The sequence below is a fragment of the Schistocerca gregaria genome, chromosome 5 (assembly GCF_023897955.1).
Source record: "Schistocerca gregaria isolate iqSchGreg1 chromosome 5, iqSchGreg1.2, whole genome shotgun sequence".
Classification (NCBI taxonomy): domain Eukaryota; kingdom Metazoa; phylum Arthropoda; class Insecta; order Orthoptera; family Acrididae; genus Schistocerca; species Schistocerca gregaria.
The window spans coordinates 199,272,468-199,298,737 of record NC_064924.1 but is presented as its reverse complement, the minus strand read 5'-3'; the positions used below and the strand labels follow the sequence as shown (position 1 = coordinate 199,298,737).

The 26,270-nt window shown below is 41.2% G+C and overlaps 1 protein-coding gene across 2 annotated transcripts in view; it reads left to right on the top strand.

Moving 5' to 3' along the window:
- LOC126272808 (WD repeat-containing protein 89) overlaps positions 1-26,270 on the top strand; it is a 264,167-nt gene that overhangs the window by 167,306 nt on the left and 70,591 nt on the right. For both annotated transcript variants that reach the window (XM_049975994.1, XM_049975995.1), the window contains one exon: positions 21,042-21,153. In XM_049975994.1, coding sequence (XP_049831951.1) covers positions 21,042-21,153 — 112 coding nt within the window. The remainder of the gene's footprint in view (positions 1-21,041; positions 21,154-26,270) is intronic.

The following is a 26,270-nucleotide window of genomic DNA, read 5'->3' as shown; positions in this document are numbered from 1 at the left end:
CTAAACAGAAACAATGGAGTTGGATCAAGATTGAATGTGTCAGAGGTCATACAGCACGACAGTGTCATCAAGGTCATCAAGAGGCATGCAGGGAATCGGCATTGCCGTTCAGAACTTTCTGCGCAACCCACCCTTCATTTTGCATGACAATGTATGGGTGCATACAGCGCAAGCTGTGGCTGCTCTGTTCGGTCGATGTGACTGGGAAGTACTGTACCATCCACCATACTCCCTGGACGTAAGTCCTTGTGACTTTGATTTGATTCTGAAGATGAAGGAGCCACTTTGTGGCATTTGCTTCAGAACTGTTCCAGAGATCTGACAGACAGTAGACCGCTCCATTCGCACCATCAACAGAACAGGCACTGCTAACGGTATACTATGCCTTCCACATCACTGGCAACGGGTTCTACACAATGCTGGTGACTACTTTGAAGGACAGTAACAGGTGCAAACATGCAACTCTTTTGTATGTTGTGAATAATAGTTGCCACTATTTAAGTTCCAACCCTTGTATAAACACTCTGGACATATGACTAGGCTGTGCCGCATCAAAGTGGAATAATTTTCAGACTGAATAAGAAAGATCAATGGGAGTACATATGAGATGGGACAGAATGCTATGGTGGATAAGGTGGTTTTACGAGAGGCTGAGTAGGGGGCACATGACACATTTTTAAAAGGATTACCTTCAGAGATGTCAAGGAAACGAAGATGTGAGGAGGCAGTGCCACCTGCCTGCGGGCAATGGTGGTAGAGGCAGAGGTCCCAGCAGTTTCAGAGGTAGGGGACTGGAAAAGAACCAGGCATTAAATCCCAAAGGGAGCTGGAGGTCCATCTGCAGTCATTCTCCGTATGACTGGGTGCCAGAAAGCTGTAAGTTGAGATGGAAAATGTAGCCAAGGAATAGTGGGAAAGAGGCAATGCCAGATGTTACTGGACACAGTAGCACATGTGCCAATTGGCATTTGATAGAACATAAACAGTGGTATAGATTATGTGGAATGGGGGCTAAAGATGTCATGCCATTAGGATAAGTGTATATAGATTTTTGCTCGAGTACAGTTCAATTTTAACAGTGTGCAGAGATAGTGCGAGTGAGGGCTGCATCACAATTCTGGAGTTCTGTTTAGTGTATTTGCATTGGGCCAAAACTGATCTTTGGCAGCATATGGTGGAGCTTGATGGGAAAATGTTTCAATTAGATGAAACTGCTGCCAGTTTAGTGATGTTGTGAGGTGTGTCTATTGCAAATGACAAACCATTTAAACTGTGTTCAATCACACTAAGACTCAATTCACACAGTTGTTTTTCTCAGGGTGCCAAGAAATTGCTTTTTGGTAATGTTGAGTCTAGTTTGCCTGTAGGAATTATGTGTGTGAGGAATCATTGGAAGTAAATGCCATATTGGATCAGGCAGTTTGCTTAGGAAGAAGAATGTTGACAAGAGATAAATAGTGAGAAAATGATGTTTGTGGAGAATTTCAGTGCCTAGGATTTATGGTGAAGGGGTTGTTAATCTCTAATGTGGATATCCTGGATGAGGAAGGATGGGACACAAGGAGTGTTGGCCATGGAACTGCCAGATGCCATTTAAACTGCATTACGAGGGAATGCAAAGCATCTAAAGGGAAGTGATAGGGAATGGATGGAAGAGTTCCTTTTGAAATTTAAGGACTTTTTTTCCACAAGGGCCATTGCCAGCTATGTACGTCATGAGGCACTGTGTACCAACAGAAAATGAATCACTGATTACTGCAAATCATATAGAACACTGAGATTTTTGGATGTTATTCACATTGGGGCCATTATCAATACAAGAAGAAGCCTTTTGCATTAAAGAATGCATGTGCAGCGTTTCAGAGATTGTTAGTGTTTTCAGAGGACTGAAACCATGTAAATACATGCAGAAGATGCTGAGTACCACCGTGATGTAGTGGTCATGACACTAAACTGTTGCATGAAGAGTCGAGAGTTCAAAACTCACCTGGACTGTACAATTTTAATTTCTATATTTGGTTTGAGTACATTCTAGAAGCATCCACAGATGTCAAGAATCATTGTACTAGAATGTCCTGTAGCTGTATATATACTGTATGTATTCTGGCCGGAGGTAGTTCGCTCTGCGCTCTTGTATGTGCAGGTGCTGAATAAACCTTTGTTAAGTGAAGTTAGTGTTTGTCATTCATCTAATTACAACTTCTTCTATGTGACATTATTCTGGTGGAGGCGCTGGGTGTTGGAACTTGTGATAGTGCACATTATCGACGTCACAGTGGCTCCCATCAGGCCACGACAGAGCCACCATTTACGTGGCGAGAAACCTGAGTTCGAGCCATATTCAACAGATGGCAATCTACTGTAGACAGAAGAAGAAGAGGACGTTAAGATGACAGCCACTGCATGAGACATCCTTCTGGGTTCTCTAGTGACGATGGCCATGATCCAAACAAGTGGCTGAAGGTATGTGAGTGTATAGCCAAATTTAAAAAATGGGATGACACTGTGTGTTTGGATAACGTATTTTTCTATTTGGAGGGCACTGCCAAGCAATGGTATGAGAACAACGAGGAGAAGTTCACAAGCTGGGAAGTATTCCAGGCAGAACTGCGCAAGTATTTTGGCGACACACGACAACAGAACTGCAAGGCTGAAGACAAATTAAAGTGCAGGGCACAGCGTCCAGGAGAAACTACAGCATTCTACATTCAAGACGTCTTTGAGGTGTGTAAAATAGTGGATCCTAGAATGAAGCAGGAAGATAAGTTGCACATCTCATGGAGGGTCAAGCCCTAGTTCTGAAGGAGGTTTCAATAACAGACAACTTCATAAAATGGTGCCAGTATATCAAGACAATGCATCAAAAAAGAATTACATGCAGGAAGCTCGAACGGCTTCAAAACGTCATATTGATGTCTGTGATGGAGGAAGTAACTAATTTCACAAGTGTTCTTTGTCAGATTGTGAGAGAGGAAGTTTAGAAGACACTTGGATTGTATGCCGAGCAAAAAACTGAGACGCTTCAAGAGGTCATAAGGGAGGAAGTGAAACAGACATTGAACCCAATCTCTTGTCCTTCATTTCCCTTTGAAATGGTGAAAAAGTCGAGACCCAGGCGGAGTTACATTCCTACAACGCTGTATGAGAAACATGTTTGGGCACCAAGGTAGACTGACGTCTGGAGGACCTAGGATAACCAGCCAGTATGTTTCCACTGCGGATGAGCCGGGACATGTGGTGCACTATTGTCGAGAAAGGTGGCAGATATTTGATGAAGCCCACACCAGAAGACAGCAGACTGATCTCAGCCGACGCCAACTCCGGGACGACAAAGGGGAACAAGAAGATATGGGTGCAGGACGAAGTAGGTCACCATCGCTGCAAGCTAGCCGCTGGAGAGGACACTCCCCAACACACCGGTCAAGGTCTCCATCACCGTTAAGAAGCTCCATCTGATCACCTACGTGCCACAACCTGGAAAACTAAAGGGTGCGACCTTCCTTGGCGGTGAGGCCGTCAAAGAAAAAAATGCTCCGCCGTCAATCACTACAAAACTACGTCGATATCCTCATGGATGGCCGACCAGCCCAAGCTCTCGTGGAGTCTGGAGCATCATATTCATTCATTTCGGAGAAGTCCCATCGCCAGTTGCAGAAAACTGTATTCATCGACAACAAAACATCTCTGCTGTAGGTGGCTAATGGGAAATACATTAAACCTACAGGAAGATGTACCATTCGTGTGGGTATAAGTGGCTATACACAGCCCGTAGAATTCATCATCTTACAAGAGTGTAGTCATGATGTTATTCTCAGATGAGACTTTTTGAAAGCTTCTCAGGCAATTATAGATTGTGGTCGCTCGAAGATCATGCGAGATGAGATGAGATACCGTGGGCAGGAAGATGTGCATCTGGTTGTATGGAGACTGTGTGCTGGATGAAGTGATCATTCCTGCAGTCAGCACTAGAAAGGTAACTGTCATGTGTCATGCCATGCATCAACCCATGGGTCTTGTAGTGGAATGTAAGAGAAGTGTACCACTGAAGAATAACTTGGTCACCCCAGCCTCTGTCGTCTCGTTTACGAACGGATTTGGTGAATTGTGGATAGTTAACTGTAGCTGAGAACCGCAGATCCTTCCAAGACACATGTGCATAGCAAACACTGAGCCATAAATTGAAGAACAGCTGAGCGTCATAGAAAACTCCCATGTTGAGTCTGTGGGCGAAATTAGCGCTACCACTACCAGATAAGATCTTCTAGCTCGACTATCACCATATCTCACTAAGGAACAACAGAAGAAGCTATTTGCCATTTTCAAGAGTTCTCTGAATGCTTCAATCCACTGGTGGAGAGCAAAGTAGACATATCGACAGTGAAGCACTGGATTAGCACTGGAGACCATCAACCAATAAGCCAGAGAGCACACCGTGTGTCAGCAACAGAACGTCGAATAATTCGCGCCGAGGTAGAGAACATGGTGAAGTATGACATCATTCAGCCTTCGCAGAGCCCATGGTCGTCACCAGTGGTCTTCGTCAGGAAGAAGGATGGCAGTTGGCGCTTTTTGTGTTGATTACAGGAAGCTTAATAAGATAACTAAAAAGGATGTTTACCCTCTTCCACGAACTGACGATACACTAGATTGTCTGAAGGGGGCTAAATTTTCCTCAACCATGGACATGAACTCGGTATACTGGCAAATTGAAGTAGACGAGGCTGATCGTGAGAGAACTGCATTCATCACCCCTTAGGGCCTGTGTGAGTTTAAGATAATGCGTTTAGGTGTGCGTAATGCACCAGCAACTTTTGAACAGATGATTGATAATCTTCTACATCACCTGCAGTGGATAATGTGTCTTTGTTATTTAGATGACATTATAGTGTTCTCAGAGACATTTGATGAACATATAAAAATACTGAGGGCCAATCTTAAGTGTCTCCATCAAAGCGGACTGAAACTTAATCCAAGAAAGTGTCTTTTTGGAGCAAAAGAAATCAAAATACTTGGACACCTTGTGTCAAATAAAGGTGTGCGGCCCGCCCAGAAAAGGTGAGATCTATAATGGAATTTCCTATTCCTAAAAATATTAGAGATGTCAGAAGCTTCCTCAGATTATGTTCTTATTACCGTTGTTTTATCAGAGACTTTTGTTTCAAAGCCAGGCCACTCCAACAGTTGTTAAAAGCTGATGCTACATTTATCTGGGGTGGTTCTCGACAAGATTCTTTCGATGTGCTGCAAAATTCTCTGACAACTGGTGCTGTACTTATGATGAGAGAGCACCTACAGAACTATACACAGATGCCAGTCGATATGGGATTGGTGCGGTTCTGGTGCAAATTTCAGATGGAAAAGAGAAGGGTATAGCCTATGCTTCTAAGACACTTAAAAAAGCCGAGAGAAACTACTCAAATACAGAAAGAGAATGTCTTGCTGTGATCTGGGCCATGTGCAGATTTTGACAGTATCTCTATGGAAGGCCATTCACAGTTGTTACAGACCGTCATTCACTTTGTTGGCTGACAGTTCTTAAGGATCCAACAGGACGACTCTCCAGGTGGGCACTACGTCTTCAAGACTATGATGTTACCGTAGTGTACAAAAGTGGAAGAAAACACCAAGATGCCGACTGTCTCTCAAGAAACCCTGTGCAAGACCATCAAGACTTTGATGAAGATAGTGACTGTCTCGCTGCACTCCAGGATCTCTCTGCTGAGCAGGAGGAGGATGCCAAGATATCTCAAATTATGCTTACTTTAAATTTGTCAGAGGATGTGAAAGGACAATTTAAGGTAGTTAATGGATTACTTTGCAAGAAAAACTTTGGTCCAGGTGGCTACCAGTGATTCCTAAACATGCGCTTAGATGTTCTACAGAAATTCCATGACACACTTGAAGCTGGACATTAAGGATTTATTAAGACATACAATAGAATCCGCAAGAGATTTTTCTGGCCAACTTTATTTAGGAGTGTCTGTCACTATGTGTCGCACTGTCGAGAGTGCCAGAGGAGAAAGGCAGTTCCTCAGAAACCACCTGGCCGACTCATACCAATTCCACCAGCCTTTCCAGCATGTTGGGATTGACCTCCTCGGACGATTTCCAACGTCTGCTAGTGGCAATAGATGGATTATTGTTTACACTGATTATTTGACATGCTATGCCATTACGAAAGCTGTGAAAACAGCCAAAGCATCCGAGGTTGCTAAATTCATCGTGGAAGATATCACATGACAACTGCCTACCATCTGCAAACTAACGGGCTTACTGAACACCTTAATAAGACCTTGGCCGACATGCTATCAATGTTCATCAGTGTTGAGCAGACCAACTGGGATGAAGTGCTACCTTTCGTGACATTTGCCTAAAATACCGCCAAACAAGACACCATAGGATTTATACCATTTTTCCTGGTGCATGGGTGTGAGGCGACTACAATGATGTACACTGTGTTTCCATTACGTGCTGATGACTTGGACGACAACTACATCGGCCAGGTGTTAACCAGAGCTGAGGAAGTTCAGCTGTTAGCTCGACTCTGCATGCTGCAGGCTCAAGAAAATGATTGCCAAAGGTATGACACGAGTCACTGCCCTGTTGTCTACCAACCTGTTTACCTCGTCTGGATCTTCACTCCTGTTTGGAAGGTTGGTCTCTCTGAGAAGCTCCTCAGGCGCTACTTTGGACCTTATAAGGTTGTAAGACAATTTTCTGATGTTACTTATGAAGTTGAAGCTTTTGATTCCGACACAAGACGATGAAAGATCCGAGGTACGGTCCACATCCTTTGAATGAAGACCTACAAGGATCTTGTAAGCCAGGGTAAATTTGAAGCTCCAGTGACAGGCAACAAGTAGAAAGGTGATGAAGAGCGTAATGGCAAAAGAAGTTCTAAGAAGATCACCACCACGGCGAGCATTAGTCTTCGGGAGTCGGAGTATGTAGGACCGATGACTTGTTCCTGGTCTAGGAGGACATAACACTGAGACGCTGTTTTCTTAAGGAGGGAGCATTGTCGCAGAAGAAGCTGAGTACCACTGTGGTGTAGTGGTTATGATTCTAAACTGTTGCATGGAGGGTCACGAGTTCATAACTCACCTGGACTGTACAATTTTAATTTATGTATTCGATTAGAGTACATTCTAGAAGTATCCACAGATGTCAAGAATCATTGTACTGGAATGTTCTGTAGCTGTATATATATTGTATGTGTTCTGGCCGGTGGCAGTTCGCTCCACGCTCTTGTATGTGCAAGTGCTGAATAAACCTTCATTAAGTAAAGTTAGTGTTCATCATTCATTTAATTACACCTTCTTCTACCTGATAATATAATTGCCCATGCGAGTGATAGGAACAGCATATATTATGTTTGAGGGGAGTATTGCACAGGCTGAGGGCAGGAAATTTAACATCGTGTACAGAAAAGTGTAATTTTGTTTTGGAAGAGGTGTCATACATTGGTCACATAATTAATAGCGATGGGGTTAAGACAGACCCTGAAACTGGTTAAAGCTATATGTGAATTTTCTTTGCCTGACATTCCTTGGAGTTGCAGATTATTACCAAAGATTCGTAAAGGGATTTGTGGTTGTTGTTAGACCGTCGGCGCATTTACTGAAGAAAGGTTCAAAATTTGATCAGGGGGTTGTAAATGTGCTTTTGATAAAAATGAAATCAATCTTACTATTTCCATATTTCAGTAAGGATTTCATTCTGCCATGCAATGCATCCAACCATGTTGTCTCAAGAAATAAAGGGCGTGGTGCATTGATAGCCTATGCATCAAGGCAAATGAGCTCAGCAGAGAGGAATTACTGCACGAAAGAAAAAGAGATGTTGAGCCTTATCTATGGAATCACCTACTTCAAGTGTATCTCTGTGGGAAAATTTTCCAAGTGACAGCAGATCATTGAAATGGTTGCTGGAGTTGAAGGTTGGCACTATTGAGTGAGTTTGATTTTGAGGTCACACATAAACATGGAAAGAAAAACAAATGGTTTAAGTGGGAAAGCAGCCTTGTTGCAAATAGTTGGGAATGAGCTTAGGGATTGTGAATTGTGATTTATTAGTCTCATAACATACTCTTATAAATCATGTGATTGTGGTACAGGAGACACGTCAAAAATTACAAACTAGAATCTAATATTAATTTTTAAAACTATATTTATTCTATGTAGTAGTATCTATATTTGCTTATTTTCCAGCTTAGGTAAATATCTTTCTTGAAAATGGACAATTTGTTTTAGTGTGTTCCCTCCCTCCCCACAATATAATGCTAATTTGCAGTTGGATTCTGCTCAAATTATCAGTTCATCTTCCATGAACTCTTCTAATGAGTAATAACATTTGTGTATAAGAATTTCATGTAACTTCTTTTTTAGTATCTCTAGTTCCATGTTTAGAATGTTTTGGCCTTTAAGTTCGTTGTAGACTTTCATGCCCATATATTGTGGGGACTGAGCATATAATTTCTATCTATCGGCAGGAAGCATGAAATTATCTTTACTCCTTGTACTGTATGGATGATCAAATTGGTTTCTAATGAACAATTCCGGTTTGTTGTGTGGAAATATCATTAGCTTGTATATGTATAGGGAGGGGACAGTCAAAATTTTTAGTTTCCGTGATAATGGATGACATGATTCTCTTTGCTGTGCAGTGCACATATTTCTGATAATTTTCTTCTGGAGCTTCAGTACACAAGATATATTATTGGAGCTCCACCAGAAACTAATGCCATATCTTATCACTGATTCAAAGTAAATTAAAAACAAAGATTCCAAGACTTACCAAGCGGGAAAGCGCCGGTAGACAGGCACAATAAAATAACACACAAACACACACACAAAATTTTTAGCTTTCGCAACCAACGGTTGCTTCTTCAGGAAAGAGGGAAGGAGAGGGAAAGACGAAAGGATGTGGTTTTTAAGGGAGAGGGTAAGGAGTCATTCCAATCCCGGGAGCGGAAAGACTTACCTTAGGGGGAAAAAAGGATAGGTATATACTCGCACGCACACACACACACACACACACACACACACACACACACACATCCATACATATACAGACACAACCAGACATATTTAAAGGCAAAGAGTTTGGGCAGAGATGTCAGTCGAGGCGGAAGTGCGGAGGCAAAGATGATGTTGAATGACAGGTGAGGTATGAGTGGCGGCAACTTGAAATTAGCGGAGATTGAGGCCTGGTGGATAATGAGAAGAGAGGATATATTGAAGGGCAAGTTCCCATCTCCGGAGTTCAGATAGGTTGGTGTTGGTGGGAAGTATCCAGATAACTCGGACGGTGTAACACTGTGCCAAGATGTGCTGGCCGTGCACCAAGGCATGTTTAGCCACAGGGTGATCCTCATTACCAACACTATTTCACAGCTTCAGTTCCTTTCACCCATTAAACAACCATCTCATCTATTTCCAACAACTTTCGTTTTATTTCCATTCCCGTTTTTCCCACATAACCAATCATTTTTAGCAGCTTCCCACAGGTTTAAACATTATTATTTCTTCGTCAAAACAATTGTTAGCCTCATTTTCATAACCTGCCAGTACATAACCAGTTCTTTGAATACATTTACACGCATTTTTTTTTCGAAATTTTCCTGAATTTCCCCATCCTTTAACGTGTTTTGGAGACAACACAACTACCTAACCTTTGCACCCATTGTTGTTCACCAACCTAAGTTCAACACAGGATCAACATAGCTCATCTCAAACCAACACTTTTCCGACTTTTTTCACACCTTTATCTTCTCTTTCACCTTAACCTTATGTTACCCTTCCCACCTTCTAATACCATGTCAACCTCACACCATCCCTACAACAACCCCATTAAATTTTATTTACATTCCCTCCGCAAACATGCCTTCACCCTAGCCAGATTACGCTCCCATATTTTATTTACTCAGGCTTGTCTGACATTTGGCATTACCCCCAAAGGCCTCACACTTAAAGTTCCCATCTCTGGCTGCAATCCTTCTTTCCATCAGTCCTCTTACCAGTTCCAAACTGCACAATCCATAGCCCTCACCCGCATAATCCTTCACCTATACATCGACTCGGCCAATGAACACACCCGTCAACTGCTATCCCAAACCAAAATCCTCAATCTTTCCTCTCCCACATCCACACCGGCTGTACATAGCATCCTCCTACAGGCCAACCGCAAATTAGAACAGCATGCCACCCTCCACCTCAAAAAACTATCCAATCTCCTGGTTTCCCACCTCCGGAAAGGCAACTCACTCACCCTCCACAACCTTTCCAACAAACCTCAACCTCCTCTCATTGCACACAGACCCAGTCTCTCCCATCTTCTCAATCTCCCACTTCCAGCTCAACTCCCCCCAACACCTCAAAATTCTAGTCAACACAATCTGGAACCACAACACCCCAATTCAATAGTTAACCTTTCCTCCAACCCTCTGTCCCAATCCGAAACCTCTGTCCTATCCAAAGGCCTCACCTTAAGCCCCACTCCCAGATTCAACCAAACTGCCCTTGTCAAAGATTTACTGTCCTACAATCGTAGTCTCTGCTGGAAATATCACTTTGCCACGAAGAAAAATAATCCTGATCCCACTCCTAATGATCCAACTCCCCAAGACACTATCCAAATTGAACCCTGCCTGGAACAGTTCAGTCCTCCATCACAGCGGGACCCACCTCCTCTTCCTTAAATTCACCCTCTCCAAACCTTCCAGGAATTTCTCACTTCTAGCCTTGCCTCTCAGTGTTTCTTGAAAAATCTTAATCCTACTCCCAACATCACCACAGCCAAAGCCCAGGCTATCCGTGATCTGAGAGCTGACCGATCCATCGTCATTCTTCCGGCTGACAAGGGTTCCACGACCGTGGTACTTGATCGTCGAGAGTATGTGGCTGAGGGACTGCGTCAGCTTTCAGACAACTCTACATATAAAGTTTGCCAAGGTAATTCCATTCCTGATGTCCAGGCGGAGCTTCAAGGAATCCTCGGAACCTTGGGCCCCCTACAAAACCATTCACCTGACTCCATCAAACTCCTGACCCCACCGACACCTCGCACTCCTACCTTCTACCTACTTCCTAAAATTCACAAACCCAAACATCCCTGCCGCCCCATTGTAGCTGGTTACCAAGCCCCCACACAACGTATCTCTGCCTACATAGATCAATACCTTCAACCCATTACATGCAGTCTCCCATCCTTCATCAAAGATACCAACCGCTTTCTCGATCGCCTGGAATCCGTACCCAGTCTGTTACACCCGGAAACCATCCTTGTAACCATTGATGCCACTTCCCTATACACAAATATCCCGCACGTCCAGGGCCTCGCTGCAATGGAGCACTTCCTTTCACACCGATCACCTGCCACCCTACCTAAAACCTCTTTCCTCGTCACGTTAGCCAGCTTCATCCTGACGCACAACTTCTTCACTTTTGAAGGCCAGACATACCAACAATTAAAGGGAACAGCCATGGGTACCAGGATGGCCCCCTCGTATGCCAACCTATTTATGGGTCGCTTAGAGGAAGCCTTCTTGGTTACCCAAGCCTGCCAACCCAAAGTTTGGTACAGATTTATTGATGACATCTTCATGATCTGGACTCACAGTGAAGAACAACTCCAGAATTTCCTCTCCAACCTCAACTCCTTTGGTTCCATCACATTCCTGGTCCTACTCCAAATCCCATGCCACTTTCCTTGATGTTGACCTCCATCTGTCCAATGGCCAGCTTCACACATCCGTCCACATCAAACCCACCAACAAGCAACAGTACCTCCATTATGATAGCTGCCACCCATTCCATATCAAACGGTCCCTTCCCTACAGCCTAGGCCTTCGTGGGAAACGAATCTGCTCCAGTCCTGAATCCCTGAACCATTACACCAACAACCTGAAAACAGCTTTCGCATCCCGCAACTATCCTCCCGACCTGGTACAGAAGCAAATAACCAGAGCCACTTGCTCATCCCCTCAAACCCAGAACCTCTCAGAAGAACCCCAAAAGTGCCCCACTTGTGACAGGATACTTCCCGGGACTGGATCAGACTCTGAATGTGGCTCTCCAGCAGGGATACGACTTCCTAAAATCCTGCCCCAAAATGAGATCCATCCTTCATGAAATCCTCCCCACTCCACCAAGAGTGTCCACCTAACCTTCGTAACCTCTTGGTTCATCCCTATGAAATCCCCAAACCACCTTCCCTACCCTCTGGCTCCTACCCTTGTAACCACCCCCGGTGTAAAACCTGTCCTATGTACCCTCCCACCACCACCTACTCCAGTCCTGTAACCCGGAAGGTGTACACGATCAAAGGCAGAGCCACGTGTGAAAGCACCCACGTGATTTACCAACTGACCTGCCTACACTGTGACGCTTTCTATGTGGGAATGACCAGCAACAAACTGTCCATTTGCATGAATGGACACAGGCAGACAGTGTTTGTTGGTAATGAGGATCACCCTGTGGCTAAACATGCCTTGGTGCATGGCCAGCACATCTTGGCACAGTGTTACACCGTCCGAGTTATCTGGATACTTCCCACCAACACCAACCTATCCGAACTCCGGAGATGGGAACTTGCCCTTCAATATATCCTCTCTTCTCACTATCCACCAGGCCTCAATCTCCGCTAATTTCAAGTTGCCGCCACTCATACCTCACCTGTCATTCAACATCATCTTTGCCTCCGCACTTCCGCCTCGACTGACATCTCTGCCCAAACTCTTTGCCTTTAAATATGTCTGGTTGTGTCTGTATATGTATGGATGTGTGTGTGTGTGTGTGTGTGTGTGTGTGTGTGTGTGTGTGTGCAAGTATATACCTATCCTTTTTTCCCCCTAAGGTAAGTCTTTCCGCTTCCGGGATTGGAATGACTCCTTACCCTCTCCCTTAAAAACCACATCCTTTCGTCTTTCCCTCTCCTTCCCTCTTTCCTGAAGAAGCAACCGTTGGTTGCGAAAGCTAAAAATTTTGTGTGTGTGTTTGTGTGTTATTTTATTGTGCCTGTCTACCGGTGCTTTCCCTCTTGGTAAGTCTTGGAATCTTTGTTTTTAATATATTTTTCCCATGTGGAAGTTTCTTTCTATTTTATTTACATCATTAATTTGATTCAAAGTAACTTAGATATGCTACTTTGCAAGTGGACATGTCAGTAGCACTTGATAATATATGAATGGCATGCACAAAGCTACCTAGTTTGCTGCACCAGTACTCAATAAGTGTGTTCCAATTTAAATTCTTATTGAGGTGTAGACTTGAAATTTGGCAGAATGCACTTCTGTTAATTCTTCACTTTTATGATTTATTCTAATTTCCTGGTCTCTTGACTGTTTGGTTCTGAATTGAATCAAGTTTGTTTTTGATATGTTAAGCTTCAGACCATTTAACTGGAACCATGACTCTAGCCTGTCTAATGTACCAATGACTCTATCAGGAATCATTTCTGTTTCTTCGATATCTATCAAGACAGACGTGTCATCAAACAGAATGGATAGTGAATTTATGTTTAATGGTTAGTTGTTGATATACAGTACAAAGAGAATTTGACCAAGGATCGAACCTTGCGGGGCACCATGTGTTGTTGTTTTCCAGCCTGAATGGTAGTTTACACCATTTGAAGAGATGATTGTTCTTTGTTTTCTATTAGATAAGTAAGAAGTAAGCCATTGAAGTACTGCACTCTTAATCCTATATTTTTTGCATTACCAAGGAATGATTTACGGAATCGAAAGCCTTTGTCAGGTCACAGAAAATTCCGGGTACTTTACTGTTTTTGTCTAGAGCTGTGCTAATTTTTTCTATGAGATTATTTAATACCTAGATGTACAAGTTCTACACAGCAACTTTCAAAGCTACATTCCTCATTCAAATGGTCAAACTCACTCCTTATTTTAAACGTTATGTTAGAATGAACAAGTATACATGAGCCCCCAAGTGATTTATTTTGTCTGCAGTAGCTAGCAGCTACGGTGAAGTTTTGGATTTTATTGAGAAATTTTAGAGTGTCTTTCATCAGCCAATGTTCATTCAGACATACAATTTTTACAAATTTGCATTCAGACAGAAATATTTGCAATTCATCTATTTTACATATGCTATTTGAGGAGCTAGAGGTTAGACCATTTATATTATAATGCATAATATACATGGTTCCAGGTTTATTTATTACCGTGGTTAGATTTTTGTTTGGTAAGCATTTTGATATTTTTTTTTTTTTTTTTGCTCACATGTAATTTTGCATTCCCCTCTCTGCTTATTCGTTTCTCTTTTTAGTACTTTTTAAGATGTGGCATACATCAATAAACATTTTACTAAGCAATTTGGACCGTAGCCTGTTTAGATGAAGACCATCTATCCCCAGGTATTTGTTACGCAAGAACTTGTTTGGGTCTATAAATATTGCTCCAAGATCATTACAATGCTCCCTGATATTACTATTTATCCTGTTTACATATTTATAACTTACTCACTTGCTGTACATTATACCACTGATAACAATTTTTGAAGTCCTGTATAAGCTTCTTGCCACTCAAATTAAGTTTCGTGTTTCATTGATGAGGTCTTCTTCACTGGAGCTGCAAAGCGAATTTGTTCCTACGTGAATGAACACGCCCTTGTAGTTTTTTGGAGAAATTTGTGGAGATTCTTCTTTTGAGTTTTGAATGTTATTTAAATGTTTGTTTAGTTGCTGTGTCCTGATTCCTGGATGTACGTCGATCTTTGCATTCGGCACAATGATGTTTATCAGCATAAAATCGCCAATAATAAGAGATTCATTATTTTCATTTTTTACTTTGCCAACATGACGACTTTCCTTGTTTTTCTTGTAACACTATTCCAATGGTATTTGTTTCTTGAATTTGCATTTTCTAGCAGTTTTTCAGAGTCTGCTGTCAATGTATTTGGTGAAATAGTGGCACTCGAGTTTTCGACATTTAGATTGTTTACACTAACAGTATCCCTCTTGTTGCAGTTATAACCTGCAGGCTGACATGCCTTCTTTTGTTGCTTACTTCCTTGCTTAAGTGACAATATTTCATATTTTAGAATATCAATTTCTGTTTGCATCGCTTTTTTGATTTCATCTTAACAGCTGATAGTAGATGAATGTTTTCTTCGTGTAAGCGATCAAAACAAGACCATTTACAGTTTTCACTTATGAATCTAAGCCACGTTTTCGCGAATTTCTCATGCATCCAAAAGTTGCACTTAACACGTAGTATTCCTTTCACTATACATTTTTGACATTTCTTGCATGACTTACTGTTTAATTAGTTTTTTTCTGAGAGCACTGTTTCATTGCACTTTTCATTGGGCGCCATCTTGCCAACAGTGATAAATGGTGCAGAAGACCGTAGGTGAGTGTAAGCAGTGTAGTAAACAGTTTTGTACAGAGGATGCATTGCTGTGTAGAAAAACCAAGTTGGATCAACAAGTAGCAGGCCCAGTGAAACTGAGGAATAGAGTGCTACAGGACACACATGATCACTTGTTAGCAGATCATAGAGGATTTAGGGATACCAACAATGGATTGGTGGAGAGCCATTGGTAGAAGAAAAGGAATGTGGACATGAATCAGTATGTGTGGAATTTCATACAGTGTGCCCAGAGAGCAGATTTGTGTTGAACGAGAGTACCATTGCAAAGAGTACCTGAAGCATTAGAATTATTTGAATTTCTTGGTATTGAGGCATAATAAAGAAATTTGGAAAGCAGAGACAATCTCTCTGACTCCGGCTTTCTTCACTTATTTTGTCAAGTTGTCTTCTAGGCTTTTGTATTCAATTCATGACATTCACTTACTTTATTTGCTGAGTCTATTACAGTCATTTTCAGTGTGCCTCATTCTTCAGTTACCAAATTCAGCTCTTCTTTTACAAACAACTTGTAAATGTTATGATATCTCATTAACTCGTTTCATGACACACACCATGATACACACCAAAATGCAAAGCTACGGGAACAAGCCCTCAACACAAAGTATAATTGATGGTCATATGTAGCCAGTTGCCACCCATAGTTAAAATTTCTGATTGTTGGAACTTCTTCACATGTGTTAACTCTGCACCACAAAATATAAACAACACAAACAAGCTGATAGAAAAAAAAACTAGTGTTTATGATAAAACAGCAATGAAGTTAACATGTCAAATTTCCCATCACTTATCACTGGAACATTTCTCGATTGTCTGAAATATGCTGACATTAATAGTCTTTATAGGAAAAAAATAAAGAAATAGCAAGCATCAGACTTCTATCCAATTTCACTTTTGCCAGCATTCTCAATAATTTTGGTAAATATTGTATAAATGCAGCTTTTTAACCATCTGACTGTAACTACTAGAGGGCTACTGCAAATGATTCATTAATTTTCAAAGCTCAATGTTTTCTGAAGTATAAATGCACAGGCATGATTGACACATGAATAGAACTGTAAATCCGGCAAGTTTGCCATTAGCCCTCTACAAATGTTTATGAGTACTCCTGTGGTCATACAACACTTGTCCAAGTTGTAGTAAAGTCTGTATGCCCAATCCATGATGCAAAAGTTTTTCATTTAGATAACTACGAACATCAATGCTACAGTGAGGGGATGCCCCATCTTGTAGGGAAATGAAATTCATGGAAACGGAGACAGTTGTTGAAACAACCATGACTGCATCATATCAAGGTAAGAAATTTCCATCACAGTCTCTTTTCATGGAAGAAAAATGCCCCACACAGCTTCATCTGTGACACTGCACAGAAAACATTAATCTTTGGTGAATCTTGTTGGTGCACCACAATTTTGTAAGGATGTTCGGTGTCTCATACGCACATATTGTGGTGATTAACCTTTCCAGACAAATGGAAGCTAGCTTAATCACTGAATATTGGTATGGCAGCTAAATGTTCATCCTCAAGTGCTTCCTGTATTGTGGAGCAAAATTGAAGGTGCCAGCCATAATCTTCTGGTTGTTATTGTCATATGAACTGCATATTGTACTGTTTGAGACGTAACTGCTTTTGCAAAATCTTCCACAGAATTTGCTGCAGTATTCCCAGTTCGTGGCTTGCCCAGCCTGTTGACTTTCTTGGACTGCATGTGAAACTTTCTCTCGTCTGCTCCATGGTTGTATCTAGCACAGTTGGTCAACTGGTACTTTTCTGTTTACAGAAACAACCAGTGCTCCTAGATTATCAATACCAAAGCACAATAATCTGTTTAAATGACAGTTCTTTTCCATAGTTCCTTCAGAATATGGGCTACGCTGTTTTAACAGATAAACATCTTACATATTCCAACACACAAAAATTCTTTTCTTGCTTTGTCACCATTTTGTCAAGGCACTGCACTCGGAATGCAACTAGTGGACAATCTGCAAAATCTGCAATTTTATGTTTCTATTCATGCATCAGTTATATTTGTACCAATAATAGTTTGGAAAATTATAACTCTGAAAGTTAATGAGTAATGTATAATAGCTCTTTGTCAGCAGCTCATGGTCTTGTGGTTAGCAAAGGTGTGCGCGTGTGTGCCTGCGTGCGCTGAACTCTCCAAAGATGGACTCCTGACCAACCAAATATGCAATACACACATTTCATTTCAGTTGGCATGTACACTGCCAGGGACACAGTTAAGATTTTTTATGGGTTCCCATATTGAGGAGGGTGCTTTTACATACAGCAAGAAAATGCTTAATTTGTTCGACAATAAATTATAGGTTACTGGTGTAATATATAGTCTGTGTAAACCATAATATCCATTTAAATAAATTAGAATACAGGGTCTGTTCAAAAAATTGTGGAACTTTGACCACAAATTTTTTCTGTGCTTACATTTCACTTATTATGCATGGTCTCCTTTGAAATACTCTCCACCACAATTGATACACTGTTCCCTATGCCATTTCCACTTCCAGAAGCAATGTTGGTAAGCGTCTTGCTGCACTGCGCAAAGAGCTGTCTGTGATTTTATTTACCTTGTGTATCATTGCAAATCTTCATCCTTTCAATGGATTTTTCAGCTTTGGAAATAAAGAAAAAGCCTACAGGGGCTAGGTCTGGAGAGTATGGAGGATGAGACAACACAGTGATTTCGTTTTTTGTGCAATAGTCACACACCAATGGGGATGAATGTGCTGGCCCATTATCGTGATTCAAAAGCTGTGAGTTGTCTCACCATATTTCAGGGTGTTTCCTTCTCACATTTTCTCGCTGGCGTCGCAACACTTTCCAATAGTACAGTTGATTAACTAATCCCTCAAAGTCAAAGAAAAGTATCAGTGTGGCTTCAATATTTGACCTGATCTGACATGCTTTTTTTTTTTTTTTTTTTTTTTTTTTTTTTTTTTTTTTTTTTTTTTTTTTTTTTTTATCTTGGAGAACCTTTCTGACCCATTATGAAGATTGAACCTTGGTGTCAACATCATAATCCTAGACCCATGGCTCATCACCAGTTATGATTCTCTTAAGAAACATTGCATTCTCATTTGCATAATCCAAAAGCTCTTCACAGATAGTGAGGCAAAGGTATTCTGGTCTTGACTCATGAGCTGCAGGACGAAATTGGCAACAACTCTATGCACTCCAAGATGCTGTGTTAGAATTTTGGGACATGATCCAGCTGAAATGTTACATTCTTCTGCTATCTCTTGGACAGTCAGTCTTCGATTGGCACCAGCAATTTCCTTCACATTCCTGATATGAGCATTGTTGGTAGACATCGAGGGTGTCCTGAATAGGGTAATCTTTGACTTCTGTCTAACCACTTTTTAAACCATGTGAACTTTTCATAACACCACATGTATGCTCTCATCACTGTAGGCTTTCTGCATGATTCAGTGTGTCTCTTTAAAGGTTTTCTTGAGTTTAACGCAAAATTGAGTGCAGGAGCATTGCTCGCCTGACACTGCCATCCTGAAATTTGTAAACCTACAGTGTTCTACCCAGTATAGCACTGAACAATAACTAACAGACATACAACACTGAAACTTCTGGCAACTACATGTCAAATATAGGCATGTGCAGGGATACCAACTGCATTTCACTCCAACACATCATTGGTGCGAAATTATGAATGTTCTGGAATTTTTTGAACGGACTTCATATGATTCTGTAGCAGGAAAGTCACAATGTTAAGAATGTACCTTTTTGACAGGAAACAAAATTTATCATAAGGAAAGAGTCCTGTATTAAGCTATCATCCTCATCCAGCTGGAAACTAAGTACATGTGGTGTCCCACAAGATTCCACTCCAGGGCCCGTACTTCTTTTTGTGTCTTAAATGATCTTCATCAGTAACATTTCCAGATGCCAAGTTTGTTTTGTTGTAGGTGATATAAATATTTCAATAAACAGCAAATCAAGTATAGTTGTTGAAAGTTCAGCTAATAAAATTTTCATTGACAATAATAAATGGTTCTTAGCGAAATTCTTCATTACTGAACATTGAAAAGGCACATCATATGTAGTTCAGAATTTACAAGAGGTTTTCACCTAGTATATGTCTAAAGTACGATGAAAAGCAGATTGAAGAGATTGACAGTGTTGAAATCTTGGGATTAACTTGATAATAAATTTCAGAACTGATGACATAACCAGGCAAATCTTTATTTGCTGTACAGATGTTGGTTGACATAGGTGATACTAAAAGAAAGATAGTATTTATTGTTACTTTCATTCCATAATATCATAGGAAATTGTTTTTTTTTTTTTTGGGTTAGTTCATCAAGTTAAACTAAACTTTTATTGGTTAAAAGCTTGGATGCTATCTGCTGCTGCCCATTGTGAAATTTGTCATAACTAATAAATATCTTTTTTCAGACCAATTGCCTAGTTTGTGGAATCAGTGCAATAAATAGTAATAATCTTCATAAGACCTAAAATCTATTACTTTGGTTCAGAAAGATGATATTCAGTAAGACATAGTTTCAGTACCTTGCGAGCTGTTATAATAAACTTCAACTTAATAAAGGTGTACAAGATTTGTTTTGCTGGCCAACTCCTATCCCAATGATGAATTTCTCAATAGAACCAGTTGATGTATATATTATTAATGATGTCAAATAATGTGAGTGTTATCTGACTTTGCACATCTTGAATGCTGTAATATGATTGGTGTATATAAATGTAAATTGATTTTTTGTTTGATGATGCTTTTCTACAATAGGTTAAGGGTTCTCATATACACCTCAGTGTGTTGTACATTCATGTTTTGTTACAAGTTTGATATTATCTCTAAATGAAAATATGTTTCAGAGATTTTGACCTGTTCCAGATTCATATTGGCCATTTAACTTTGGATCTGTGTCAGAAACATTATTATCTCTCTTTTCTAAGACATAATGTACAGCATTTGTTTTACGACATGTTCTACATCTTTGAGGATCTCCTCATTCAGGATGTGTGACACAAGAAGTATAATTAATCTAGTCTAAAACATGCGACAAATTAAGCCTAATATCTGAAAGCTGATATTGAAACTGTTTGCTCTGTACTGTGTATTGATCACTCTCACTGTATGTTTTGTATGTCATGAAAAGTAAAATAACAGGGAGATATTAGTATTATGATTTCAACATTCAATTTAAAACTAAAAATATCTATAAACATTTCTATTGATCATGTGTGTAAAATTAAAAATATCAATGTCATAAATTTCATCATTGTTACCCATCTGTGGTGAATGTGTCTGCACAGGCGACTGTAAAACCTCTCAAAGAGGGAAAAAATTAGATGACAGCATCAGTTAACCCACCCTTGGAGGGGGAAAAAAAAATGGTGCTTCGCAACTGCTTCACTAAATTTTTCCTTTGTATTTTATTCAGTCAGTTACCAAGTTTTTTTGTTTAGTGATTCTTTTGTTACAGATTTTGGGGCATCGTTCCTCACTACAATCTGTTACTAGTAGTTTATATTCTCTGTCTAGACCTTTTGTTGGAAATACTTTGAAGTCGTACAAGTTTCACATGCCTTAAGATTTTTCAGTATTTAGTCTATCAAAAAGGTTACAATTTCAGTTTTAATTTCGTTTCTGTATGTTTACAGACAGGATCTATCAGCATTTTCACTAAAGAAGCCTGATATGACTGCAGTGTGTAGTGTTTCAAGCATGAATGGAAACAAGCAAGAGGTTCGTGGTAGTTGGTATAATGCAAAGGTATGATAATTATGTTTTATTCTAATCTTCTGTTTTGTTGTTATCAATTTGTTCTTAACTCTTTTAAAAAATCACACATTATTCATATTTATTACTTTTTTTCTGAAAATGTTACTTTATAACGTGAAAGTAATCCCTTACACATTGCATTGAGCCAGAGACTTGTGTATTGGCATATAAATTCACTGACATAGAAAAATGTTTGTATCTTCTGTTTTTCCAAATGCAGAGAGTTTCATCTAAATACTTTCTCTTTAAAAAGAAATTTTGCCAGAGTTTTCAGAGCTTAGCACTTTTTTTTGGAAAGTGTGTGTTTCAATTTTTGCTTTGAAAATGTGTTATGCAAATAAACACATTTTAATATGATTAATGTCTTTACAAACATAAAACTTGCTGTACATGTTTGATGTTCCTCTGCATTTGTAATTAATTCATTCCTGACCTTTGATTATCAGATATTATTCAGCTCACCTTTTATCTTTTGTGGTTATGGACATGAAAAATCTTGGATTGCTGCTCCAGATTCTGCAGTAAATGCTGGAAAAATAAAAAATTTAGCAGCATAGTATTGTGTAAATGAATACGACCATCCAATCTTAAAGACACTCCGCCTGTACGCGTTCATGTGCAGAAACAGTGAGAAAAACCTCCATGCAGTTTTCAGTTCCAAACTATGTTCCTAATTAATGGTTCCAGCTGTTGTGATCATTTTTTATTGTCCAGATAGATGTTGCGTAACATATCACTCCATCACAGTGATATGTTACACCACCAAGAGGGAGAGACAAATAGACAGAGAGAGAGAGAGAGAGAGAGAGAGAGAGAGAGAGAGAGAGAGAGCATGCACATGCATACCTGTGTGCTGCATGTACACTTACTGTCTGGTAGGCTAGCATAACTGTCACTTCCTAAAAGCCAGAACCCCTCCAGTTCCAGGTTACCTACCACTCGAACTTTTATGTAACTGAAAACTATCCTTAGAGTTGCTGATAATGGTCTTTATTGTATGAAATTTCTTTTCCTGACATGTATTTCAGTTTTGACTTTCCCACTTTTTTTTATATCTATGTACAAACTCCCAAGCCACCACATGGTCTATGACGGAGGGTACACACTATCACTACTAATTACTTCCTTTTCTATTGTTTTCACAAGTGGAGTGAGGGAAAAATGACTGTATGCTTCTGTACAAGCCCTAATTTGTGATATCTCATCTTTACACTCCTTATTCGAAATGTATGTTGGCTGCAGTAAATCATTCTGGAGTCATCTAAAAAGTATGTTCTCTAAATTTTTGCAGTAATGTTTCATGAAAAGAATGGCGCCTTCCCTCCAGGGATTCCCATTACAATTCACAAAGCATTTCCATAACACTCATGTGTTGATAAAACCTATCTGTAACAATTTTAGCAGATTATAAAAAAAAGGCAAAGTTCTGCATCCTGGCCCTGATGAGACAATTGGGTTCAACTGTCCACATTATCACCTTCTGCTACTTTTGTGATCAGATTTGGTATGGAGGGTCAGCACCTGCTCTCCCAGTCATTATCAGATTTGTTGACCATGGAACTGCTACTGATCATTTGAATAGCTCCTCAGTTGGCCTTACGTGGCTGAGAACACTCCATACAATTCCTCACACCAAGGAAAAATCCCCACAGTGTCAGCAATCAAACCTGGGTCCCCACATGCTTATCACTCAGCTAAGGAGGTGGACAATAGGTCTAGCAGCACACCTCTGAATTGCTTTATGTTTTCCTTTAATCTGACTTAATGGGACTTCCAAACACTCAAGCGATATCCAGGAATGCATAACTCTGTTATACAGGGTCTCATTTATAGTGGAGCTACATTTTTACTAAAATTCTCCCAATAAATTGTGGTTGACCATTCACCTTCCCTTCTACTGTCCTTGTTTGCTTATTCCATTTCATTTCACTTTGCAGTGTTACACCCTGATATTTAATCAATATGACTGTGTCAAGCAGCACTCCACTAATACTGCATTAGAACATTACAGTATTGATTTTCGTACATGTCTGTGTTAATGTACACTTTTCTACATTTGGAGCAATTTGCCATTCATTACATTAAATAGAAATTCTGTTTAAGTTATCCTGTGTCCTTCTAGAAACTCCGTGGTGACACTTTCCTATGTGCAGTTATTCTAATGAAGAAAGTATTCTTATAAAGTCTAAAGAAAGCTGTAGCATTGATTCTTCAGTATACTAACATAGGGTGACGCAAGGAATTTTACTAAAGGTCTTGTTGAAATTGATCAAACCCTTTTTCAGAATTGTGCAATTTCATAAAAAGTGACAATTCACACCCTTGCCCATTCTATAACTCCTGTGCACTACTTGAAAGTGGCCTATTGTGCTGTAGTCACTTTTAGGGTTTGCCTGGTCATTTGCTTGTGAAATGTATATTACGGCATTGATTGATGCAGATGGGTGCAAAGGTCAGTCTCTCTCTCTCTCTCTCTCTCTCTCTCTCTCTCTCTCTCTCTCTCTCTCTCTCTCTCTCTCTCTTCTTTCTTGTGGACCAGTACAATTACAGTAATATTCATTTTCGGGAATTTTATTCTGCAAAAGATATTCTGTAAATGTCTGCAGTTTTAACTCTTTCTGTGAAAGTACCATCATCTTCAGAAGTCTTTCCTTTTTTCATATCATGATTGGCGTTATACACACATGGAACCTCCAGAACGTAATTATTTTCCTTGTCAGTACTAATATTTTGCTGTTTCCATCAAGAAATGTATTTTCATTGTCAACTATCAGCGTATCTGCTTCATCTTTTTAACAATACAAGTACTTAAAGCAATTTTTGAATGCCTGTACATTGTTCACTCTGGTGTTAGTTACTCTGGTACCGCGCGCCGTGGAATTAGAATTCGCGCCAGATGACATGGACGTGGAAGACCCATAGAGGTCTCTGCACCATCGCGCCGTAAGCTGTGGCGGCGCGCGCCTCCTGGCCTGCTTTTAGTGTGAGGGTGCCACAGCGGAACACGTGGTTCCAGCAGCCAATAGCGGCGCCCCTGATAGTGTACTTAAGCGCTTGCCTCTCGCTCAGCCAGTCAGTCTAATCACACGTATGTTGGTTGACACCTCACCTCACATTGACAGTTTACTTCCTTGTTCTGTGTATGAGTGGACATATTTGTTTCCTTGTGACTCAGTTGTTCAATCTTGTTGTATTCGTTCTGTCCTTCATTGGTTATGTCCGTCCTCTCCCGTTGTGTTGTTGTTCGAGGGCCTTTCCGCGGGTCCTGCTGTGCTCTCCGTCATTACTACCCCGCGACCGTCCTAGTTGCAGTTACAACATATTGGTGATGAGGTAAACAGTGGTCATTGTTGGTATGGAGGCGAAGTTGGTCTGTTTGCTGGAGCAACAGCAGCAGCTCATGCAGCAGCAGCAGCTCCAGTTAGACATCTTACAAAAGTCGCTGCTGTTGCTAACGGACGAAGTCGATGCCCGGGATCTGTTACCGCAACAGCTTCAGAGACCTCGGGTGTCTGATGCTTTCTCACGTCCGCCATCATTTCTGCCCTTTAATGACACTAAAGAGGACTGGGAAACATACGTACATCGGCTGAAACAACATTTCATGGCTTTTCAAGTCACGGATGACTCCTTGCAGCGGTCATTGTTTTTGTCTTGGGCCTGTCCAGACATGTTCTTTCTTCTCCGCAAGTTGCCACTGTTGTGCAGGAGATCTGCATTTTGCTGACAAACTATTATTCCCAACGCTACCATGTAGTCACCTCTCGGCTGGAGTTCAACCAGTACCATAAACAGCCTGATCAATCGTATCGTTCCTGGGTTATGGACTTGCAGGGTCTCAGCTGTTGATGCGATTTTATGTGCACCAATCACCAGTGTAAGGCTCCCTGATCTGGGATGTGGTGGTTCAGCTGGCTCCCAACTTTGAGTTCCGTACTGCGCCGTTGAATCTCGACAACCCCTCCTTGGAAGAGATTCCTCAAATTGCCCAGTCCTTCGAAGTTGCTCAAGCGGCTAACGAGCGTCTTATGGCGCGGCCACAGGTGGCAGCGATCGCGGTGTCAGGGCGGGTTCCGCCCTCCCGATGTCGACGTGGCCTGGCCGACAGAGGGCAGCGCCGTCGGGACTCCTCATGTTCCGACATCTCTATAGCATCACCGCCTTCGGTCGCCCCTCGCCATCGGTCATGCGGCCCACTTCCATCTTGCCCACAGCGCTTTACTGCCCATTTGCGGGCTGATTGTCCACACCCCAGGAAAATGTGCATGCTGTGTAACAAGGAGGGCCACATCCGATCGGTATGTCATAATCGCTCGACTCAATCCAATCCTGCCCCTCCTGGGCCTCAAGATTCCGTCCATGCTCTGCATTCGGTCGTCCCACAGGATGACCCATCAGTGTGGAAGCTTTTCCTCACGCTCCACATTTTCACAGAGGATGTCAGTTTTCAGGTCGACACTGGGGCCACTGTCTCCCTGATTACTATGGCGACATATACTCAGCTGGGCTCTCCTGCATTGTCACCTCTCTCTTGCCTTTTGGTCGCCTACAGCGATGGTTTCCATTCTGCTTTGTGAGCAGTTCATCGTCCAGGCGACGTACAATCATGTTCCTCGGCTCGTTACCCTCTTTGTCATCGACCATCCGTCGGTTTCGAATATTTTTGGCCTGGATGCATTTCAACTGTTTGGCTTTTCAATTTCTGACGAAGTTAAGATCATTTTGATGACTGTTCCCTTTCAGGACTTGGACGATCTGTGCTCCGCTTTTGTGTTGTTGTTTGCACCGGATCTCAGATGTGCTTCCAGCTTTTAGGCGCACATCACCCTACGGCCGGGTGCACAGCCTCGCTTTTTCCGAGCCCGGCCTTATCCTGTGGCCTTACGGCCGATGGTCAAGCAGGAACTTGATCAGCTCCAGGCCGCTGGCATGCTGGAACCTGTAACTTACAGTGCGTGGGCAACACCACTGGTGGTCATATGGAAACTCAATGGGTCTCTTCGGCTGTGTGCGGACTTCGACGCTACAGTCAATGCTCAGTCCCTCGTTGACACTTACCCCATTCCCTGACAGGAAGACCTTCTTGCCAAGCTTACCGGCATAGGGTA